General features: G+C 49.8%; 1 protein-coding gene across 1 annotated transcript in view; it reads right to left on the minus strand.

Moving 5' to 3' along the window:
• Positions 1-22,435, minus strand: part of PODXL2 (podocalyxin like 2) — a 33,335-nt gene extending 10,900 nt beyond the window's left edge. The window contains exons 1-4 of the mRNA XM_064156808.1: positions 22,297-22,435; positions 11,946-12,239; positions 2,014-2,906; positions 904-978 (exon numbers count right to left, since the gene is read on the minus strand). Coding sequence (XP_064012878.1) covers positions 904-978; positions 2,014-2,906; positions 11,946-12,239; positions 22,297-22,351 — 1,317 coding nt within the window. The 5' untranslated portion in view covers positions 22,352-22,435. The remainder of the gene's footprint in view (positions 1-903; positions 979-2,013; positions 2,907-11,945; positions 12,240-22,296) is intronic.
• Between the last annotated feature and the right edge of the window lie 234 nt (positions 22,436-22,669).

Genomic DNA, 22,669 nt, shown 5'->3' on the forward strand with positions numbered 1-22,669 from the left:
AAAAAATCTGATCCAACAACCCACCAGTAGTGGAAAGAGATCAGTGCCCCAGAGCTACTCCGCAGTAACAAATCAGCTAGCTCTGCCCAGAGCAGGAGTCGCAGAAAGCAGGAGTGCAGACACATGAGGCCAGAACACACTTCCCTGATGAAACATTTTGGTCTTGGGCTGTCAAGCTCATAACCATTTCTTAGAATTATGAAAGGCACCTTGACCCCAGGCCTTTCGCAACTGGTTTTAAAGTGCCTGATAAAAGGCTTAGCAGAAGGGAATGAGCCCTTCTACCAGGGATCCACCAGGGGCTCCGGGCTCATGAATTAACTGCAGCTTTATAGGGATGGATAGACAGGCACTGGATTAGCAGAGCATGGCTGGTTAACAGATCCAGATAACACACAAAGTAACAGGGTTGGGAGAACAGGCACTTAAGGAAGATTTAGTGACAGCTGCTTGACGATGAACCATTTGCACTGCAAATGGGGAGTTCCTATTCCTCTGAGCCATCTATAACCTGGAAGGAGAGGAGGAAAAGGGAGAGAGCAGAGGAGAATCACACTTCAGTCTTGCCACGTTTCCTGCAGTAAGAGGTGCAGTGTTAAAAGCTCTCATGTCTGACAATCCAGGTACCGACTGGCACAGACCGGCAGCCAGAAGTCAGCCAAACTCCAGTATGGCACTGGCATGTGCTAGACTTGCAGCAAATGATCTCTCTCCACCCACTCTCTTTTCCTTTTGGAGAGAAAGAGTATTTCTGTCCTCCTCCCATCCTCCCCACAGCCTCGATGAAGAAGTCGAGATGTAGTGCTTTTAACACGTTTTGTAGCAGACAGCAAGAGCTATGCCTGCCTCCACTTCTCTAAGCACTATTCCCCCATGCCCTCAGATCTCTGTGGGCAGACTTACGCAGTCGATGTTATCTGACATATTCAGGATGATGTAGTTTTTCCCCGCAAGGTTGCTCCAGTCTTTGCAGATTACCTGAAGAGAAAGAACAAAAAGACAGCTGAGTTCAGGCCATGAATGTAGCTCTCCTGCTGAAAGCACAGGGGACACAAGGGACAGGAGCAAGGGGCTGTGCCATACCCCTGAGAAGACTTCTCAAAGGATGTAACTGTCCTCTAACTCTCCATACTAAGGAGGAATCACCCACTTCAGTGCTAGCACATGAAGCAGGGACAAGGTTACTGTGCCAGTCTGCCACAGTCCAGCTTACCTTTCACCTCTCCCTAGACTCCAGGATGACTCAGGCACTCAGTGGAAAGCTCTCTAGCCTTGCAGGCTTGTTCTGTACACGATCAGCACTTAACACAAAAGCTAATGAGGAGCCTCTGTGGCTCTTAAACTGGTGAGGCAGGGCAGCACTTTTGCAGGCAGAAATTGGATGCACAGAGGGATTAAAGCACTTGCTGAGGCTGAAGCACCATGGAGTAGAAAGCAAAATTAGTATCAGGGAATGCTTCTTTCTCACCAGGCAGTTCCTGCTACCTATCTTCCCTTAACTAGATGCCAGTTTGCTGGATTCGGGAACTGCAGTTCACCTCACACCTCCTCTCCCACAGGCTCTCCTAGACCAACATCCTCACGGAGATTGCTGTACCCCACTCCACCTGCTCTGCATCTGGTCTCTGCAGGCAGCAACAAAAATAGCACTTTCTTCTCACTCCCTTTCCAGAAATCCTTGGGGCCGTTTTTGTCCTGACATTTCCAATAATGCAGGCTGAGGTAACAAGGAGCTTTTGCTGCTGTGCATGCCCCAGAGGGCAGGTGTTTATTAGAAGCAGGATTCTGTACAGAAGTTCACTGGAGAAGATGTGAGGGGGCAGGACTTTCACCAAGGATGATGGATTCCATTAAGAAGCACTGTGAAATGCTCTCCCCAAAATTCAGTTTTGGCTGGGTGAACAAAAAAAGCTATTTCCAGTACGACTTTGGGATTTAGGTGAGGTTAAGGGGATAGAAGTGCCCAAATATCATCACTGAAACCTCCCCCACAGTCCCTGCTCCCAGTGCTACCTGTGCTGAGTCCCAGGGCAGCTCTGTCGGTAGCACAGCCATGCGGGCACCCCCAGCCTGTGGCGAGAAGCTCCTCTCTGCTGCCACAGTCTCAGTGGCTGACTCCGTGTCATTCCAAATGGGATCCAGTGCAGAATCATCAGCCCTGTCCCATGGAGATGCAGAGGTGGTGTGCTGCTCACTCCCAGAAAGAATCTGGGTGTCTGGGGAGCTGCCTCCAGAAGAGGGTGTCCCCACAGGCATTTCTACTGTCTGCTCCATTTCACTTAGCGATGTGGGCTCCAGCATCTCCCACCCCACCGTGGCCTCTGAGACCTCCTCTCTGGCTGAATGCTCTTCCTCACCAGTCTCCACTGTGGGTTCTGCAAGCTCTGTTCTTGTTGTAGTCACAGTTGGCTCCGAATCTGCTCCCTCAACAGCCCACGTGTCCCCAGCTGTCACCTCAAAAGGTTCTTCCGAAACACTGGGAGACCTTGCAGCAACAGTAGAAGAAAAAACAGAGGACGAAGGCAGAAGACCTGGACCCATGCTACTCCCAAGGTCTAAGCCTGGAGGAACAGAGTCCTCTTCTTGCCCTCCTGTGGCTGCCTCGGTCACAAAACCTGGCCTGGCAGAGGCTGTGGAAAACAGAAGGGAGAAGGAGTCCTCTTGGTCCGCTGGTTCAGAAGATGCAATCTCTGGCCCAGAGGTCTGGAAGTTTTCTGCTCCTCCTCTTGAGTGGTCTATAGGGAGCAGCCCCTCCTCCTCCTCCAGTGTGCTGGAGAAAGGTGTGTGCAAGTCAGGTTCAACAAATTCTGCTGGTGGCTGGGCTGTGGCTGTTTCCCAGGTGTCTTTCACTTGTGTCCCATTCCCTTTCAGCAGGGCCTTCTGAGACACAGCAGGAAAGCTGTAATCTAAAAAGAGATCCAAAAGACTTCATGTCACAACCCAAGCAACCACAAACTCCAAAAGGCAGAGAACTAACCCCATTGCATTTGTCTAGCCACAGATGCAATCAAAAGGCAGACATCCTCTAAGAACTGGTACCCTGCCACCAAAAAGAGCAATCCTACAGTGCAACCTCTGCTTTTTCCCTCCATCCCATCCCACTAAAGTCACTCTCCCTAGAGAGAACTCACACGTTAGATTTTCTCCACTCCTTTCTGCCCTGAGGCATTTTCATAGAATCAACAATAATAAACCACTTTGACACTGTGTGTCTCTGTGGTGATGTTGTGAGAGTTAGGAATCAAGTAGAGACCCAGAGATTTGTTTCAGATGGAATTCAGAAAGATAAGGAGTGCTTAGCAGCAATCAGCCACAAGCTAAACAGAAAATACTAGGGAAGAGAAACAAAAGCACAGCAAACTAAATCCTACACACTCCAGCAGTAGCACCAAAACATGAATCAACCCTGGCATCTTTGAAATGGAGAACTTAGGTTTGTACAGCACTTCTCAGCAGAAGTCATCTCACAAACATATGCATTTTAAGACTCCTATGTCATTAAGGAATAGTTTTGCTGCAGGGAAACAGAAGCCAGAAACAGGAGCCTCTACCTCCAACTTCAGCTCCTGGCTGTTGTGTGACTCTGACCACAACTGCATACCATGTTGCTAGACAAATCTAGATCCTGAAGGAAAAGATGCACCTTACAGATGCAAAGTCAGAGCAGGAAGTCATTTCTTCTGGAAGCCCAGCAAGGAGCTAGGAGGCCAGGCTAAGGAGGGTAGCTGTAAGATCAGATACGTTAAGCTCAGTGTGGTAGGTGTAAATCCAGCAGGCGAGGAGCTCCGTTTCAGGAGTCAGCATCCCAATTAACTGGCTTTCTCCCCCAGATGAGCACAGCACGTGTTCTGACTGAGAAAGGGAAGGAAGATGATCCCTCTGCAGCCAGAAACGAGCACCCGTCTGTAGTTATTGTTATGAAGTGACTGCCTGAAACCCCCAAGGCTGCCATTTCTTCTCCTGCCTGCCACAGAGGATGCTCCACTGAGCGCAGTGGACAGCAGCTGTCTGGATGCCTTATAGAGGAGATCTGCACAGTGTCCCTGACTCCAGTCCATTGCTTGCTGCTGTCAGAGTGGGTGTGACCTCCCAGGCAGACAGCCATGACAGTGAACACATCCATTGCCTTGGATACTCTCTAGCAAGGAGGACTGCCCATGCTCTCCTCCCTATCCCTCCTGATCAGAGAACTGTGCTGGTCCCTTAACTCAGGGCAGGAGGTGCAAAGATGCTCCTGTTCAGCTGGCAAGTGATTTCCTTTAACTCAGAGCTTACTCCCTTCATACTGTCAGCAGCTCCTTCCAGATGCTGCCCAAAGATGAATATGATCCAGCTACCAACCTTCGGGTTTGTGACACATCTGTCTCTTAGTTCTGGCTGCAAAAAAGCCTCCGAGGTCTACTGACCACTGCAGGCAACAGCAACATCTGCTTTGCCACTGCATTTCAACAGAGAGCACCCATCCTGACTAAGACTCTACCCAAAGATTCTCAGGATTGAAAGATTTTTGCAACCCAACAGCCTACCTGGTGATGCTCCCTCAGTGGCCAACGAGGCTGGAAAGGCCAACCAGCAGTAGCACAGACAAACAAAATCCATATCCCCTCCACTGCCTGGCACTGGTCTTCCTAAAGGCTACACATCCCAGAGTCTGCAGACGCCATCACTGCCTTGCTGGACAGACAGTAGTCAACAGCAGGAACAGACCACGGGATTGAGGACACTAGGTCGGGACCCTCCCTCTTCAGACAGATGGTGGAAGGTTTAGTGTATCTCTGGGGCACTGTTGCTCCTCCTGATGCAGGGAAACTCAGGGTTCGCACCAAACCCACTAATCTTTGCAGGAACCTTGCCTGCCCAGAAACACTGTGGGTGAAAAGCGAGGTTTCAACCCTTAAAACAAAGCCCTGTAAGGTGTATTTTCAAGGTTCAGTGATCCAATCTGCTATCTCCTTTGCCTAAAGACACTCAACAGCTACTCTCAACTCCTCTGCATCCCTTCTCTTCCCTGCCCCTCTTCCCACATGGAAGAGAACAGATGGGCACAGCAGAAAAAATAGGGGGAAAAAATGCACAAGGTTTGTCCCACAGGAACAAGAAATGCTCCTGGCCTGTCAGCTCACCTCTCAAGTAACACACTTGGACAGATTAGCTAACGTGCATGGGGGTGCAGCCATGCTGCTTTTCCACCAAGATCTAAGGACATAGACTGCTGCCTCTGCTATGTGTCCCAGGCAATGGAAGCTCCGGGAGTACCTGTCCTGTTCTCTTCCAGCAAGCTTCTGTCTTACAAGGCAGCCAAAGACTGAAACTGGGCCAACAAATCAACATGGTAGAAGCAGACACAGGAATCCTCACACTCACTACTAAATGAGTTAACATCCCCACCTGCCACCAGACCTTCACTATTCTGCATGCTAAGCTGGGAGCATTCATCTCCCATCTGGTTTATAAGACTCTCCACAAACATTGTGAGGCTTGTTACTCAGATGCATGCAGGAACAGTGAAACTCGAGGCATCTTGGTCAGAGTTGTGCTGGTTTGTGTTCCTTAAAACAAGCAGCTCTTCATACAACCCAGCTCCCAAAGGAGTTCAATCATTTTCCAGGTTCAGAGGTTCACGGATGGTGAGTCAATCCTTCCTTCCAGACATTCCAACTAGACACTTAATTCCTGTCTGGATTCACCTCCTACTGTCTCACTACCAGGAGTGTCTGTCCACTTCTCAAGATCTGGTCTCTTTAGGGCATTCATCATTTCTTCTACTTTACATTCCTCTTCCACAATTTGAAGGAATTTTTGCACCCTGTGCATCTCCCTGGTATGATCTTAGTCACTTACGTTTGTCTCAGCATCTTTCAAAGCTTCTTTCCAGACAAGCTGGTTTCTGTCTCTCATCTGTGCAATGCAGAGGTAAGAGCTTCCCTATTTGGAATGTTATCTCAGCATCTGATTCAATTTCCCTTCCTCCCAGCCCTAAAGGAACTCAAAGGCCATCTCACATTTTTAGCAGGTCCTCCTAACATTCAGTTAGCAACTTGCCTCAGCAAGTGGTTTTCTAGACCTCACAACCCACTGTCCCACCTGGCTATCCTCTAACTTCTGCAGATCCTTAACATTCACCTCTTGTGCTCTGGGTGCATGGAAGACCTCCCCATACACTGACACCAGTGCTATTCGGTCCCAATCCCACCAGGTTTTGCAGAGAGAAAACAAGCCACCATGGAACACCGGAGCCAGCCAGCCAGAGGTGATGTGTGCTCCTGCTGCAGACATAGGGCAGAGTGTTCTGTTAGAGGCAGGTATCATGCAGGTGGCTGCAATGCCAGACTCAGCAGATTAGATGAGCTGAGAAACAATTTCAGTAAGGAAGCATTGCACTGCTGAAGAGTGTCTGAGAAGGGAGGAGGAGGTGGTAACCATACACACCATCAGCTCCTTCCCTATAAGAGTCTGCTCTTTGTCTTCCACCAAGATCAGCAGTAGGCTGGAGTACAAGAAGAACTTAAAGACACACAGAGGTGGTGTGTGCCAAGTACTCCTTCCACCCTCAAGCAAACAGTTAAGCCACAATGAAGCCAGCTTGATCAGAGTGGGACAGCTCAAGAGAACCACCTGCTGAAGCCACAGAGCTGTCCCAGCATCTTTGGTGAAACAGTCTAGCAGGGATGGACCAGATGAGCACAGCAGGCAGTCACAGCTCCACATTCTGTAATCTCTGACATCAGCCACACGATCCTCTTGGGAGTCTGGCTCACCGATATGAAATTCCACACCTCCACCTCACCTCTTTGCCACCACATCCTTAGCTACATCCCTTAATGCTTTCCATCAGTAGTGGTATTACTCACACTGCAGCATTCGGTTGTCTTCACCTCCCACCACCCTGCCCTCAGTTTTTCCCTTCTAAGCTCTCTTGCAAAGACCCTCAGGGCACTATTTTCTAAATAAACTATCTTGCACAGCCCTCCTGTGACTCCAAGGATTGCCCCTTGCATCTCCCAGCAGACCTAGGTCTGAGCTGCACAGATTCATTTCCATTGCCTGGGGAGATGATTTGCTCTGGGAGAGGTGAACATGAGCTCCAAAGCTCTGCAAGAGTCGCCATTTAGGCGATGCTCTGCTTCCCCTGAAATCAATACCAAAACTTCCCTGACACCAGCTGGGCCAAGAGCTGGCACTATGCCAAGGCACGGTTCACCAGCCAGACATTTAATTCATTACATTTCTGCTGCTGCTTCATTCAGAAGCGCTGGTCTCGGTTACTCCCCTGTAAGGCTCCCTACCCTCTATTTGCCACTGTTAGCTGTTTAAAGCAACTGTGACAGCTCAGGAAAAGGGTGACTCTCATTGTTTTTAGTACACATAACCTGACCATAAGGTCTTTATTGGATTAAATTGGAAGATCATGTTAACTAGTGATTGAATTACTGATAGCTAGAAGGCACTGTAATATAAAGAGGAGAACATCAGGCCCCCACCATAACAATGCATCCTGACAGCAGCATTCATACTAAAGCACCTGCCAACTTTGGGAAATGCAAGGTGCACTCTACCCACTGCTTAAAAAGCAGCCAGGACTGAGGTGACATGTTCTCACCATTTTGCAGCATAGAGCAGTGAGGCTTACTGCAAAAAAAGGCATGCATCATCTGATTAAAACTGCAGGGGGATTTGAAAGAGGCAAAATGCAATTACTGGGGCTGGAACTGAGCCAGTTGGGGCTAATATCCTAATCTTCCAGAAGAGCTAGAAGTTACTGTCTATGACTCCAAGACAGGTCCACACAGACAAAAGAGATCACAGTTAAAAGAAAGGTCCAGGGTAGTAATGTGGTTAGGTCTTACTATGTGTGGCATTTGCGTGCGTCAGGTAGAGACTGGGCACCACACGCTACAGCTGCTCCAAACTGCTCCATGCATGAACTGCAAAAAGGCCAGAATAAGCCACCCTCACCCAAACCCAGTGGGTCAGGGATAGCTGCACCAAAATAACGTTCTGCTCAGAGAAATCCTCTTTGTCACAGGTCAGCCTTTGCCAGCCACGTCTTGGTCGAGATGGCTTGTCCTGAGACAGTTCACCAGTGTGTCAGCGTGCACTAAACCAGGGCATAAACAAAAGGCATCCCAGGAGCTGAGCTCAGGCAGGGGGCTGCTCAGCACTAAGCTTCTTATGCAGACAGTCTTTACCAGGTGCTTCATTTCATTAATGCCTGGGTTGAAGATGGTATTAAGAACTGCAGATTTGCCACCAGTCTGGATGAAGAAGCAGATTTCAGCAAGGCTGAGAGAGACTGGGATCTCTCTGGCCAGAGGCAAGTGATTCATTATGGAAGGAAGTGAATCTCACTATCAGAGAATATTTTGGGATGAAATATATTTTATTCCATCAGCTGGTCAAAAAAACTTAGAAGAGGTGTATTCAAATAAAAATGTCTGTCCTGCTATCCCTCATCCTGACTCTCCTGTGAATCCCTTCTGCTAATTACTATGAACAATTAAAAGATTACAATTTCCACCTCCCCGCCCCCCTCCAAGAGCCACATGTCATCCTAGGGAATCACCATCCAACAAGACTAGATTGGATAGCTCCTAGCACAGTCATACCTTGGCCTTCAAACCTTGGAGCCAAAAAGAGCAGATTCTGGCTGTAAAAAGCAAGCTTCCTGTCAGCCCATCATCACACCAGAGGATGTGATAATGCACTCCAGTCCTTGGAGGCTCAGTCTATGGGCAAAGGAGAGAGACTTAAGTGCCTTCGGCAGATGTTCACAAGTCTTGCACCGGTTTTCAGGAGCCCTCTCTTCACAGCAGTTAATGATTAGGCTGTCTCAACCCAGAGCCTTTACTGCATGGGGAACCCATGGGGTATGGTGTTGTGATGGAGCCAAAGGAGAACACTGAGAGATGCAAACTAGAGAGCATTCCAGGATGCATACACCACCACATAGCCCACTAAAACCTGGAGACTCAAAGGGATCTGCAGCCCTAACGATCACCTCTTCAAGCCCTAATCCCAGAAGAGATGTTGCACCCATTGCCTAGGAAATCCAACCTGTCAGTAGGAATTGGAAGCCTCCCAGCAGAACAAGATGGGGAAGCTAGGAAGAAGGAAAAGGAGGACAAGGCCAGATCCCAGATCCTAGTCTCTGCAGGGCAGGTCTATCTTCAGGGTTGGTCTGTGGCTCAGGCCAATTTAATACCAAAGGGGAAACAAAGCAGCCAAACACAAACTACAACTTGAGAAGCTTCTGGGTTCCCTGGAAGCCTGAAGACTGTAGGATGCAAAAGTAACAGGTTCACAGCTCCACTGACTTGCCTCTTGGCTACGAGTCACATGCTGCTTCTTTCCTAAGGGCATGGCGTCCACATTCCCACCACAACTAATCCACACCTCCCAGATGCGGCTCTGCCGGGTAGCAGCTGCACACATGTTAGCACACATGCAAGCCTGCACTTCTGTGCACACCCAACAGAATGAGACAAAGCTCAGGGTCCTTCCACAGGCTGACACTCACTGATGTCAATTTAGACTGTTCTGTAGCACAAAATCATCAAAACCACGTAGCTCAGGAGAACCAGAGCCCTGTGCTGAGCTGTGCTCTGCCAGAGGGAGATAGCTGTCACTTTCTGGCAAGACTAACAGGTGGCCCTAGATGCCACATGTTTTCCAGAAATATTTTTAAAGGGTGTTCAAGTGCAATTAAAAGGAGAGCAGCAGCTGCAGATTGTTATTACTTTTTAATCTCTTGCAGCCTCAAAGACACATGAAGGCAGAGGAGACTCCCTATACAGACCTCAAAGGGACAAAATAGCACAAAAAGAAAGGAAAGATGGACTAACACAGCCTGGAAGACCTGGCCTTTCTGCAAGAAGACCACCAATTCCAGACTCAGTATCTTTACACCAAACACAGAAGCCAGAACAGGTCTCTTTTTATAGCAGGGACTTTTCTCTGTCCAGTAACATAAATCCTGGTTTATGCCCTGATTGATACAGAGGCTCAAATCCATGCCTGGGAGAGAGCTACCAACTACGTTGGGCCACACTTAACTGTCATTCAGACAGAAATTCCACATAAGGAAAACTTATACCACAAACATCTTTTTTTTTCAAACAGCAGCTGTTTGAATCTGTTTAATGGATTTACACATTGGAACAGATGTCATCACACAGCTCCACGAGGTACCACACAGCACCTGTCACACGTAGGACATGCAAGATCCGTTGGCTGTGCGCATCTCACGCGCAGGCTTTGCACGACAGGAGAAGGCTGTCCAATTTAGGGATGCTATTACAACATCCTTTATTGTAAAACGACACACAGCAGGCTTCTAATTAATTTTTAAGTAGAAATGGGCTCCCAGCTCTTGAATAATTCAAACTGTTCTATTAACCAAGGTTCTGAAATGCCACCGAGGCATGAGCTCTGGACACAGCACTGGCCAGGGGGAAAAAAAAGAGTGCTTGGGAAGCACCGAAGTGGTTAGCTGGGCAGTGGACAGGGTAGGGTATGTGTAAAGGACAACTGAAAGAGCACATCTGTTCACGGAGGAAAGCACTGCAGGCAAGAACGGAAGGAGAGAGGAGCGTGTTCTGCATACAAATGGGGCGAGGCACATGCAGGAGGCGAGGCTGGGTTCGGTACCCGGCGCATCCTGCTCTCAATGCACAAGCACATGCTGTTCTCCAAGTCACGTCCAGATCTGCGAGCACATGCAGGTGCCTGCTGGCACACAAATAAAAGCGCCGCTGAGTGCGCTGCCAGTGCGTGAGAGCGGCTAAGCCAGAGCATGTCCCAGGGATGCTCTAGCAGAAGATGCACCACCCGCACCAGCCTCCCCACAGCCAGGTCTGCAAGTGCTCCAGGGGGGCACAGGAGCCACAGACAGCAAGGGCATGGCCAGATGAGCTTAGCGGCAGCATTATCGAGCAAAGGGCTTTGGCAACCTAGGATGGGATGGCCCTTGCCCTGCAGAGCATGCACTGTGCTCCAGTGGGCAGCCTGAGCTGCAGCACTGTGGCAGCCCTCAGACCTGTGCCAGCACAGGTCCTTGAGGTCACAGAAACATCAGTGAAGATAAACCAAGATCTGTGCTTTCTAACTGCAGACCTCAGCCAGACCTACTGGGAGGGAGGAGACGATACCGGATAAGGGTGGAGGGATCAGGCTGAAATGTGGCTCCTGGGTAACGCTAATACATGTCCCACATAACACTTAAGAGCAGGAGCATGTGAAATAATCTCCTAAGCTACTGGAAACCCTGCAACACTCCTCCTTCCTCCCACCCCTCTCCCTGAGAGCATCTCAAAGCCAGTGAGGGGCTAGAGTAGAAACCAATCAGTAGTCTCAAAAAGCACTCCACAGAGGAAAGCAAGCTCAAATTTAACAAAACTCCTTTTGGCCTCGACTCCCCAGGAAGTAGGCAGGGCAGGGTGAGCAGCAGGACAGCTGCCCAAGAGAGAAAACCTGCTGTCTTCTCTCAGGACAAATCCCCACTGAAGTCACATACAAAATTTGGCCAAGAGAAACCAGCTCTAACTCAATGCCCAAGCTGGTCTTGATCCGAGCCAGGGTCTTGAGATCTTCAGGTTGTGCGCAACTGACAGAAATAGAAAGGAGGGAGAGGGAAGAGAGCAAAGAAGGGGGAAGGGGAGAGAAAGAAGGGCATAAGGCAATGGGAAACTAGGTGGAAGCAATACTTTTCCCAGCTCATAGCAGCTCAGGAATAAAGGCTCAGCTGTAACTTGGTTTCTAAAGCCTGTGCTTGCTCAGGGTTCACTGGGGACACATCAGGCACTGAGGTGAGAAAATAGAGCTGACGTTTAATCTCAGGCCCTCTTTAGCAAGAGTTGTGTCAAAGCAGGAGGCAAGATCCCTGCATCCTTCAACCTCCCCAGAGTCTCTGCAGAGTGGAGAGGAAGAACGGGGTAAAAATAACCTACCTGTTGCTGGTCCCAAGTCCAGGCTGGAGTCATTGAGCTCTCCCCCATCTTCCCAGAAGTACTGTGGGGGCTGTAAGATCTTGGACTCCTCATTCTCCTCGCTAGCAAAGCCCGATCCCGGGGCAGCGTGCAGAGAGACAGGGGCAAGATCTGGCTCCGCAGCTTCTGGGCTGGTCTGCTCGTGGGAATTCATGGCCTCCAGGTGGGGCATCATGGCAAACTCCAGAAGGGAAGTTGACGTGAGGCCATCAGTGGTTGGTTCCTCCGAAGAGGCAAGGCAGAGCCACAAGGTCCCTGTATAACGACAGTAAACCCGTATCAGAGATAGGGCTGACACCCACTGGGCTTGTCTTCTCCCTCTTGCCTGCTCCCACCAAATTAATCTGATGCTTACACCTGCCTTCGGGATGACCTGCCCCTCAGGTGGGCTGTGCTCTCAGCTGCTGAGGTCAAGCAAGGCATTTTAGAAAATATCCACAGCTATGCAAAGGAGCATCCACATCCAGGAGCTGTTGATGCCAAGCAGCCACCCAGCCTGGGGCACTTCTCTCCAACAGGGCAGTGATGACTCACTCCCTCCATGGGGTTTTCTTTGCCTCTTTGAAAGAACAAGGTGCCTTGTTAATGGCCCATCCTGGAGAAAAGAATTTAAGCCACGAACTTCTGGCTCTGTGAAGTCCATGCCAGTTTCCTATCAGGCTATCACCCCGTGCTCCTGATCTGTAGCTATATTATACACAGGGGGGACTGATTTAAGCCAAAATCATTTACCATGCCAATATTAATCATGTTTTAAAACAGTACACTGGAAATCTATTCTGAAGGGGTTTTTTTAACTTCATTTTGCATTCATATGCTCTCTTTTCTTAAGCTGGGGCAGATTGTCACAGGTAAGAATTAAAAGGCACCAACACCAAACACCTACCTAATGCTAAGCAGGGAGGCAGGCTGCATTTTACACTTCCCTTTCAACAACTGCACCCTTGTAATTTCCATTTTATCTATTAGAAGGTTTGACTGACACTTCTTGATTCCTAGATGAGACTTTAATTGTGATTTGTGTCAAGGTACATTCACATGCATATTGAACTTCAATCAAAATGCAAGGAAACAGCACCTGGAACTTAGCTTTATTCAACCAATAAATGCCATGATAAATACGGAGACATAAGGGGGAAAATGAGATTACCACAACATGTTTTACATTTAAAATAGTTTTGTCAAGCAAGCAAAGTAACTAATTTGAGTGAACTGAACCAATTGCTTCCTAGCCCTCTGTTCTGCAGCACATGGAAAAAAAAATAGATCTCATCCTCTCACAGCTGATTTTTATTCATAGATTGGATAAAAAAAGGACAAGTTTTGCTGCTTTCTCAGCCCATACTCAGTTTCTGAGTTCTTAATGAACTAGTCACTGAACTGAACTAATTGAATAAGCTAAAATGGAGACTACTTAGGTATTTTTCCTTTGATAACCGATTTTCTGGACACCAAAATGCAGCAGATCTAATCCAATTGGACTTCAGTAGAACATGATACAGTGTCTCAAGCAGAATTACAGAAGGGGCAAGAGAGTAAAGCAGCTGGCAGGAAAACTGCAAGGCACTGGCTGTAAGAAAAACGACAGAAGCTTGTATTAGAGGGAGGCTATTAGTGGAATTCCTCAAGGTCTGTCCTTGGATCTGCTGTTCTTTAACATTTTCCTGAGTGACCTTGGAACAAAAATTAGGAATATGCTAATGAAATTACCCAGGGACACAAAGCAAGGAGACACTCTCACTGGACAAAGACTGTAGGTACAGCTAGGTAATCTTGAGTATTGAAATTACAAGTATTATCAAAAGAAATAGTAAAAGGTGGTAAATCACGACCTTGAGAACTAGCACAGAGCATTTCTGATACAAGATAGGAAGCCATCCGCTTCTGTGTAAGAAGCAGCTCTGAGATACCACTGGAATGCAGATGTGAAAATGCTTGCACAGTCCTGAAGCATGGAGAGATTTTACAAAGCGCTGCCGAGGCATCACCTGGATGCTGCACACAGAGATGGATACACATGGCCCGAAATTGTTTGAGCAGAGCTGAACTGCCTTCAGGCAAGGGCACAGGCTAGGAAACCTCCCAAGGTTCGTTCCCACCACTGTGTCCTAGGACTCCACATCCCAGAAGGACAAATTCAAATCAGGGCAAGTGCTAAGATGAGCTACAGAGCAATGGCAGGTGGGTGGGCCTCGGTGCTTTCACTGAACAGGGGCTTGTTAGCTATAAAGTTGGGGAGCTGCTGCTCACCCTGGCAGGCTGGTTGCAAAACCTGTCCTGGGAGCACTGGAAGCCAGAAACGCTCAAGCCTTCTGCCTGCTCTGGCCTTCTCCACCTTTCTCCACTGTTCTCTGAGCTGAGCAAAATTCAATATTGGTTATTCTTTCCCATATACACTTGGGCCAGCATTTCTCAATCTCATTTACTTTGTTCTATTGATCCCATGAAAATTCGGCTGAGGCCTGTGCAGTACCAAAAAGGGAACTATGAGAGAGGCAGAGTATCAAAGGGTAAAGAGGCTACTGCAGCATCATGGAGCCAACCAGAGCCACTCTGGGTGTCCCTGGGCTCTCTCTCTGGGAGCTGTACACACTACATCCACAGCTGGACACAAGTCTCTAGTGCACAAGCACGAATCTGGAGAGACCCAGCCAGGCCAGCCTCCATGTCCACTTACTGGTGATCACCAGGTTCCAGCATGATGGTGCCTAGACTGGCCCAGGCTGACAAGAAACCTGCATTGCTTATGGAGAGCACTGCTGAGCCCTGCACAGCCAGCGGAGAGAGCACTTGACTTGAGTAGCTTACTGCTTAAGCAAACATGACAGAGACCAGCAAGGGGGAGAACAGGAACATTATTCTCAAACCTATCCTGAAAAGGGGGAGCAGACAGATGGGGAGAGGCCACGTCAGGTCCATGGTCACATGGAAAATTTGGTGTAGCTGAAACTGCAATCATCTGCCACCAGCTCTTTATCCACCCCAAAGCCTCAGTTTCTCCTGACTCTTATTAGCAGAGATGTGGTTGGTGACGAACCTTTGCTCTCCAGCAGTGCCACAATACACATTCCAGGTCTCCCAGTGAGCCAAGCAAAGCCTCAAAAGCTTAATTTTGCACCAGCTCCAAACACTGGCTCAAGCCTCTGTTTCCATCAGCTGCAGCCCATTTGGGCTCCTCAGCCACAGCCCATCACTCCTCCTCTATAACTGACATCTTGCAGCAGGTGAACCTGGGCACCTGGAGAGCTAATCCCATCCATGCAGGAAGCTCATATCCTGGGAGTTTGTTTACCCTCATTTAACTCTGAAGTGTTTACTCAGTTAAAATCCCCTAAGCTGCATTATCTGGTTTACTGGGATGCTCTGCTCTCATCAGCCCAAGATAAACTCCATCACCTCACCCCTAAGAATGAGTCATTAACAGACATAGCCTGAGCAGGCCAGGTTTCTCCTGGGGTGGATCTGGCATAAACAACACCTTGAGGCCTGACCCACAGGCATGGGATGCAGAGAATGGCCTGGGGGAGCCCTCTGTGCTAACACCAGGCACCAGTATACAAATCAATACCTCTCCAGACAGCATCCTGACACCACGCTGTATCTTTTGCACCAGCAACAAAAACTCAGTGGCTTGGGGTGCCAAAAAGCAGACCCAAGATTTGCCACCTTCCCCCTTTCTTGCAAGCATCTCATAAAGGAGCCCAACGCAGCTGTCAGCGCCAAGGCAAAGAAAGAATCAAAGCACGAGCTGAGCTGGGAGGCAGGGGAGTACAGCTGAGAGAGGAAATTCAATGCTGAAGACATCAGTGGCTAGCCATTTTCCTCCTAGGATAGGCAATGGGGATTGGATGACTTCTATTAGCCATCAATCTCCCAATTCTGTATTCTAAAAGGCAGATGAAGCAATAGGAAAAAAGAAACCCAAACGAATAAAGCCCTGTGACTGTCGATGGGAGGGAGCAGGGAAGGGAGCCAGGGCTCGCCAGCTGCTTCAATGGGGTGTTTGTCTCTCATTTCTATTTTTGCGGCACCTCTGCGTAACCTGGAGGAGATGAGGCTCTGCATGCTAAAGAGGGCTGCCAGCCTTCGGGGAAATGGAGCAAAACCCCTCCCCAGATCAGACTGAGAAGGGGTGAGAAAGGAAAGAAAGTGGGAGAGGTAGGTGGAGAGGGAATAGGGAACAAAGACAGAGAGAGAGAACCGAAAAAAGCACGGGAGCTCCCATGCTGGCTGCAAGCTCTCCAGCTGCTAGCATCCACAAACGTGACACGTGGAGGCAACGCTGACCTCGCAAAAGATGCTTCACCTCTGAAAGGAGCAGAATGGGCTGATCACGACGACAGGGAATAATACTGCAGTGTTACCTTTCCAAGGCCATTGGAAGAGAGCCAGCCAGGAGGACACACAGATGAAATGAACTTGCTAGTTGCTGAAGCCACTGGCCCCTCGGAAAACGGTTCTAAGTCAAAGTGGTAAAGCTTCCTCTGTTCAGTTCAGCAAAGGATTCGATGCAACAGCATAAGACAAGGCAGATGGGGGAGTGTCACTCAACAGCAGAAAAAAAACCCAACCAAATCTAAGGAAATAACATCTGCCATCTCTCTCTTCCAAAGTGCTGTGAATAAGCAGTTTTACATATCTGGGGCTCTTCTAGCATTGTTTAAAGTATTTTCTGCATTAGTCCACCAAGAAACACTTTATCCCACAAGGCAATCCACCTCTCCATGGAACAGGGCAGCTGTTTAAAAGCTCCCAACTGATGCAATGAACAGAGCTAGAAGGGAAAGAGAAAATAAGCCATTTCTGTATCCAGCTAAAATGAGAGGAGGGATTTGGGGACATGAAATGGAATCTGGCTCTGACTGTGTCAAACAGCCTTTTAGCACTTTCTTGTTTTTTAATTAACAAGCAAATATCAACTTTCTCTCCAAGGAAACACACAAGCACCCCATAAGATGTTGTTACATCAGCTTGACCTAGGCTAGCGTGCCCTTTGGTTTATGCAACAGGTCCTTCCTGGGTGCTGTGGCTACTCCACTGCACCACAGAGGCAGGATCAGCCTACTGAAGAGCATTTGCCTGGAGCACATGCTATGACTTACCTGTCTCACAACCAGCTAGCAGAGGCTGTGCAGCACCATTCAAATGCAGTTACACAATTGGTACCAGGGAAGGAGGTCAGAGAATCCCAGTGCTGCCAATGCAGCAGCCACAACAATGTCCATCTGGCCCTGCTACAGTTGACCTTCCTTTCAAGCCCACCCCAAACACAGAAGTAACTCACCAATGTTATTTCCTAGCAGAGCTAGGTCACGAATGGGTCATTTGCTGATAATCAGTTAGGACAGAAACACAATGACCAGATGAGGGAAGCATCTGCCAGGGATATTCCCTCCCCCAGACCACCATGCCTGGAAAAGCTAGGGAGCAAGGCCCAAGGGCAGAGAGGATAGAGGCCCCAGGGCAGAACAGCCAACCTCACAAACACTTCCAGAACATAACAAAACACAGAGCAATTTAAATAACAAAAAAAGATCGTAACTACAGAGAGTAGAGGAAGAGAAGAAAATGTTGTTCCCTGAGGGGTGTCCATGCTGATTCCCCCATGCTCACCTGCAGTCTGTGCTGACCACGTTATCCAGATAGCATACTTTTGGTGTTAATTTAGTTATGGACCATATCTTTGCTGCAACATTCCACCTAAGAAACCTTCTTCCAGTCCAGTTCGCACTCCTACGTGGCCTTATTGCTGCTCTCTCACACTGCACCAGACCACTTACAAATCCAGCAAGGTCCCTAACCTCTGAGGCGATTTCCATTTAGGGCTTCAGGAAACAAGATCAGACTGCCATCCTCCTTTGGTACTGTCAGCAACCATGTCCCTTGCTGAGCACCCTTCTAAAGCCACTCACCTTCCCCTCACCCTAGTATATTTTACAGGGATAGGAAAAGCAGCTGAGTCTGTGGCAAGCACATACGCTAACTAACCTGCACCAACGAAAGGAACAAAGCACAACCGAAGAAGCCCTTGCAGTGGGACAGCTCTTCAGAGGGAGATGCTACAGCACACGGTAGCTATGCCAATATCTTTCAGCTTGTACAGGTCTTTACAGCTACCATCATCAGAGAGCTCAAACACTAGGCTACAGCCTGTGCACGACTGCATGTACTGAGTGGGAGCTACCTTGCGAAGGACTGCCAACGTTTGCTCTCTTGACATTTCAGCAGAGAACATGTACAGCATGCAGACCCAGATATATCCACAAGAAACTGCCAGAAGGTGTGCCTGCTTTAGCAGATAATTGCAGATGTGCCCTTTGTCAGCACGTGTACCTAACCTCCTCAGCCCAGCACTGAGAAGAGTCAGTTCTCCTGTCCCTACGATCAGTAATATCAGGACTGCTCTAAGCATCACCACCCATCTCCACAGAAGACTATGCAAGCAGGCCAAGACAACTCAAACAGGTCTATTTATCCTTCCCACTTTGCTCAGCCATTCATGCCAGGAGTTACAATCTTGCTTGGTTTCAGCCTCCCAGACTGTTTGCCTTTGCTCCTTCCCCAGATCGTCTCATAGCCTTCACACCTCCCTCCTCTGCTGCTGCAATGCATGCTCTCCCAGTTCCCAGCTTGGGGTGGGGGGGAAGGTGGTGAGTGGAGACATAGTCTCTGAGGAAATGGCACAGGGTAGACAGCAGTGTACAGCAGAAGTGAATGTATTTAGCTCAGTTACCTTTCATAGGCCTCCTCAAAGCAGCTTACAGACACCCAGGGGTTAACAGACCACAGGATGAAAGCCACTGATCTAAGGCTAGAAACAGAGTCTACCGATTCCTCCGTCCTCTCACAGGCCTAAAGCATTTCATCTGCCTGCTAAAATTCACCTTTCCAGGCCTGTGCTTCATTTTCTCAGTGTGTCACACCTGGACCACATACTCCACAGTGCACAGTTTTATTTCCAGCCCAACAAATAAAGGCTTGTGGCTGCTTCATCTTCAAAAGCCTCCCTGCCTGGACAGAGCAAGCACTAGCACAGACGCAGGAGGTTTGGCATGGTTACCCATCAAAATGTAATAGAAGTCTTTTACACCCCAAAAAGTTTTTAAAACTGACTGGGCACAACACTGAACACAAAATGGTCACACTCTGCTCTAGCCCTTGTAGCAAAGCAGTGATGACCACACTGCCACACATGCAGCAGCCCCAAGAGGCTCCAGTCTTCAAACAACTTTATGCATCCTTGACAAAAAAAGCTCATGCAAAGGTATAGTGGTCCCAAGACACATGAATGGGTCCCAACTATCTTCACAACATAATCAGGCAGGATAGCAACAGCCAAGATGCTGGGGTTGTCAAACAGAGGAAGGGCAGCAAAGCTGCCTTCCCAACAGCACAAAACTATCCCCCAAATAAGAATGTATATCCAAACCTTGGTAATCACACTGGGGCTTAACTAGGCAGAGGGACAGCAGGGTGCTGACCCGAGCCCCGGCAAGACACATCTTCCTTGCCAGCATCCCTTGCCCTCTGAACAAACCAGCACACGTGTGTGCTCTGCCTCTGTGCGGGCTGCGCCCGTGCGGCTGACAAACAGCCTCTCTTCATTCTTTTGGGATTACGTGTTTCAATAGCCAGCGAGGACGGGAAGCAAGCTCACCCGACTGCCAGCTAAGGGCTGCGATGCACCTTCCCCACAGCCCCCCTTCCCCTGGCCCTGCAGCAGGGCTGCTCCTGCTGCTGCTACTCACTCAGGTACCCACAAAACGCTGGAGCTTCTTCCCACACCGATCGAGTAGAAAAACTTTCGTGCTCTCTGATCTACAGCTCATCGCTGGCAGCTTCCCCTTGAGGGCTTAATGTAGTTATTTCTACCTCTGATGCCTATAATTAAACGAACATTTCTTTATGGCACTGAAGAGGCCAAGGAAAAACTGTCTACAGGGAATTTTCATCCATCCTGATTTACACGCACTCATCTCGGGCTCGTTCACACAATGCTAACAAAGAACCTTCTAAGCAGGCAGAAGGGAAAAAAAAACGTAATCCTCAAATAGCCCACATGCAGACAAGCACCTGGGGATAAAACAAGAGGGAAGAGACAAATTCCCTTCCTTCTCCTCCTGCTTTTAACCACGTCATTTTCCTACTTGCAAAAGCAAAGGGGCTCAGATACCCTGGAGCCTGGAGAGACATTTCCACGCTCTGTCAGCAGATCTGTGCTGCCCAGCAGTTTGATGAGACACATGTCCCCTTTCAGCCTATCCTGCAGGACTGCAGAGGCTTCTGATCCTGGGAAGCATTCAGTCTCTCAGGTTTAACTATTCCCATCCTGCAGTAATAGAGGACCAAGGCCAGAGCATGCTGAATGAACAGATCCTAAATTGCTGAGCAAAGCTACCAACCAAAACAGGACTTGATTTACAAATTCCCAGCAGTCTACATCTCCACTTCCAACCTCCCATCTAGGTAGGAGTCCAGGTGTCCAGAGATGCCCCCCAGCTGAGTCCAGCCTCTCCAGAGATACCACAACCCACCAGGATTACCAATTTCACTAGATTAGGAACTGAGCTGTCTTTCAGACCTGCCACTTGTCTCCCACACCTACACTTCTCCCTGCTAGGACGGCAGAGGATCACAAGGAAAGCCCAGGACCCAAGTCACCCATACCATCACCGGTTGGACAGCAACGCTAGAAAGTTTCCAGCAGTCTCAGCAGAACAAGAAACACAACCTCTCCTCAGCACAGCAGCATTGGCTGTGGTCCTTTTGCATGCCAGGTTTTAAAACAAAGTCTGTCTCTGCAGAGCAAATGCAGCTTTCAAGGGATGGGGCCAACCTTTGTCAGCAGAATACTACAGTTGCCCATCCATGCACCTTGCCCTCTGGCTGAATTTGGGTACACGGGTCTCTTCCTGAGATCCAGCTAAAGGACCCTTACCTACTGTGCCTGAGGTTTTCCCTAATGTGCACAATGTGCCTGGAGAAAGCCACAAAACTGGCTCCCTGCTCAGCCCTGGAAAAGCTTAATGCTTCTGTGCCAGTGAGTATTGGCACAAAACCCCAACAGGTTTTCTGATCCATTTTGCTTTTTAAACTCACTATTGTTTGCAAACCTAAAAGGCTTTATCCCTTCTCCTTAGGGAGTCCCAAACAACAGGGGTGAGGCACGGTACATACAGCTCCTGAACAGAACAGCTCCGTAGATGACACACTTCCCCGTGAACGTTTTTGGGAAACGGGGATAATAAGAGATGTGCCAGGGGCTGGATGTCACTGGTTTACAGCTCAGTTGTGCTGGAAGACAACGACTGGTTGGGAGATCAGCCCTTCCCTCCCTGCCAGAATGACTCAAGACAAAGACTCCCCCACTCTTTAAATGTCCCCGTTGAAAACTCCTGTTCCACACTAACCAGATTTCTGTAGAAAAGGCATGGGGGTAGGGAGGCAGAGGACAACCTCAGCCTCGCAGTCTTTGGGGGCATCCCTTTGTTGGTAAATTTCCCCAGACTATTTAAAAATAGAAGCACAGCATTCATAACTATTCCAAGCATAATTATTCTTGCACTTAACTGCCTTTCCCTGGCACCCTACCTCTCTTCCAAAATTCAAGAGGAGGCTCTTGGGGAAACGCGGAGCAATTTGTGGTTCGCCCTTTCTTTGTGCCAGTTTCGCGGTAGTTAGCAAGAGTCGCCACGACGCCAGACGAAGCCATCGATACAGGAGAAGGCGGCTCTGGGGCAGCGCGCCCCGTCCATCCTCCCCCGCACCGCCAGCCCCGACGGTGCTGCCCACGGGGTGCGGGCTCCCCGCGGAGACAGCGCTGCCTGTACCGGCTCTCAGCACCCCGGGTGAGCCCCCATTCCCGTGGGGTAAAACCCATGTGCCAGGAGCTCGGCGGTTCCCCGCCAACCCTCAAAGGTCCTAGGGCAGCAGTCATCGACTCCAGAGGGCTCCAAAGCCCAGAGGAAGGGCAGTGCCACGGAGAGAGATTCGGGGTGGGGGACGGGGACCCGACACAGCCTCGGTACCCACCACTACTTTAAAGGCGGGGAGTGATGGAGACCGGTCTCCCACAGAGGTTCATGTATGTCAGCGCACCGCACCCACGGCAAGTGCAGTTCCCCGGGCCTGGGGCGCAAACCCACCCCGTGCCGAGGGTCCCTACGCTCGTGGCGCTCCGGTACCCAAGGAGGGGACCGACACTCATCCGCTACCCAGCACTGCCAAGCACCGCCACTGGGGCTTCCAGAGGTCGTCCCGCTCCAGCCCACCGGGATGGTGGCGACCCCCGCGCTACCAAGCCTCCACTCACCGGCGGCCAGAAGCAGCAGCAGCAGGAACGCTGGGGCCCGGTGCAACGGCTGCATGGCGGCGGCCGCTGTCCTGCCGCGCCGCCTCTTCACGGGGAGCGGGGCCGCCCCGCCGCCCGCCGGGCTCTGCCCCTCGCCGCCGCGCCCGCCCGCCGCCCGGCCCCGCACTGCATCCCGGCGCCCGGCGCCGCCTCCTCCCGCCGCTGCTGCCCGCCGCTCCAGGGGCGGGGGAAGCGACGGGTTAGAGGGGGGGTGTCTCTTAACTGCCCGCCGGGTGTGCAGGCGGACCGGCCGGAGCAGAGGCGGGGCGCAGTCGGTAATTACACCTAGTTTCTGGGGGGCGAGCCGCCGCCGCCCCTGGCCCGGCACTGCCCG

The sequence above is a fragment of the Pogoniulus pusillus genome, chromosome 16 (assembly GCF_015220805.1).
Source record: "Pogoniulus pusillus isolate bPogPus1 chromosome 16, bPogPus1.pri, whole genome shotgun sequence".
In the NCBI taxonomy this organism is placed as follows: Eukaryota; Metazoa; Chordata; class Aves; order Piciformes; family Lybiidae; genus Pogoniulus; species Pogoniulus pusillus.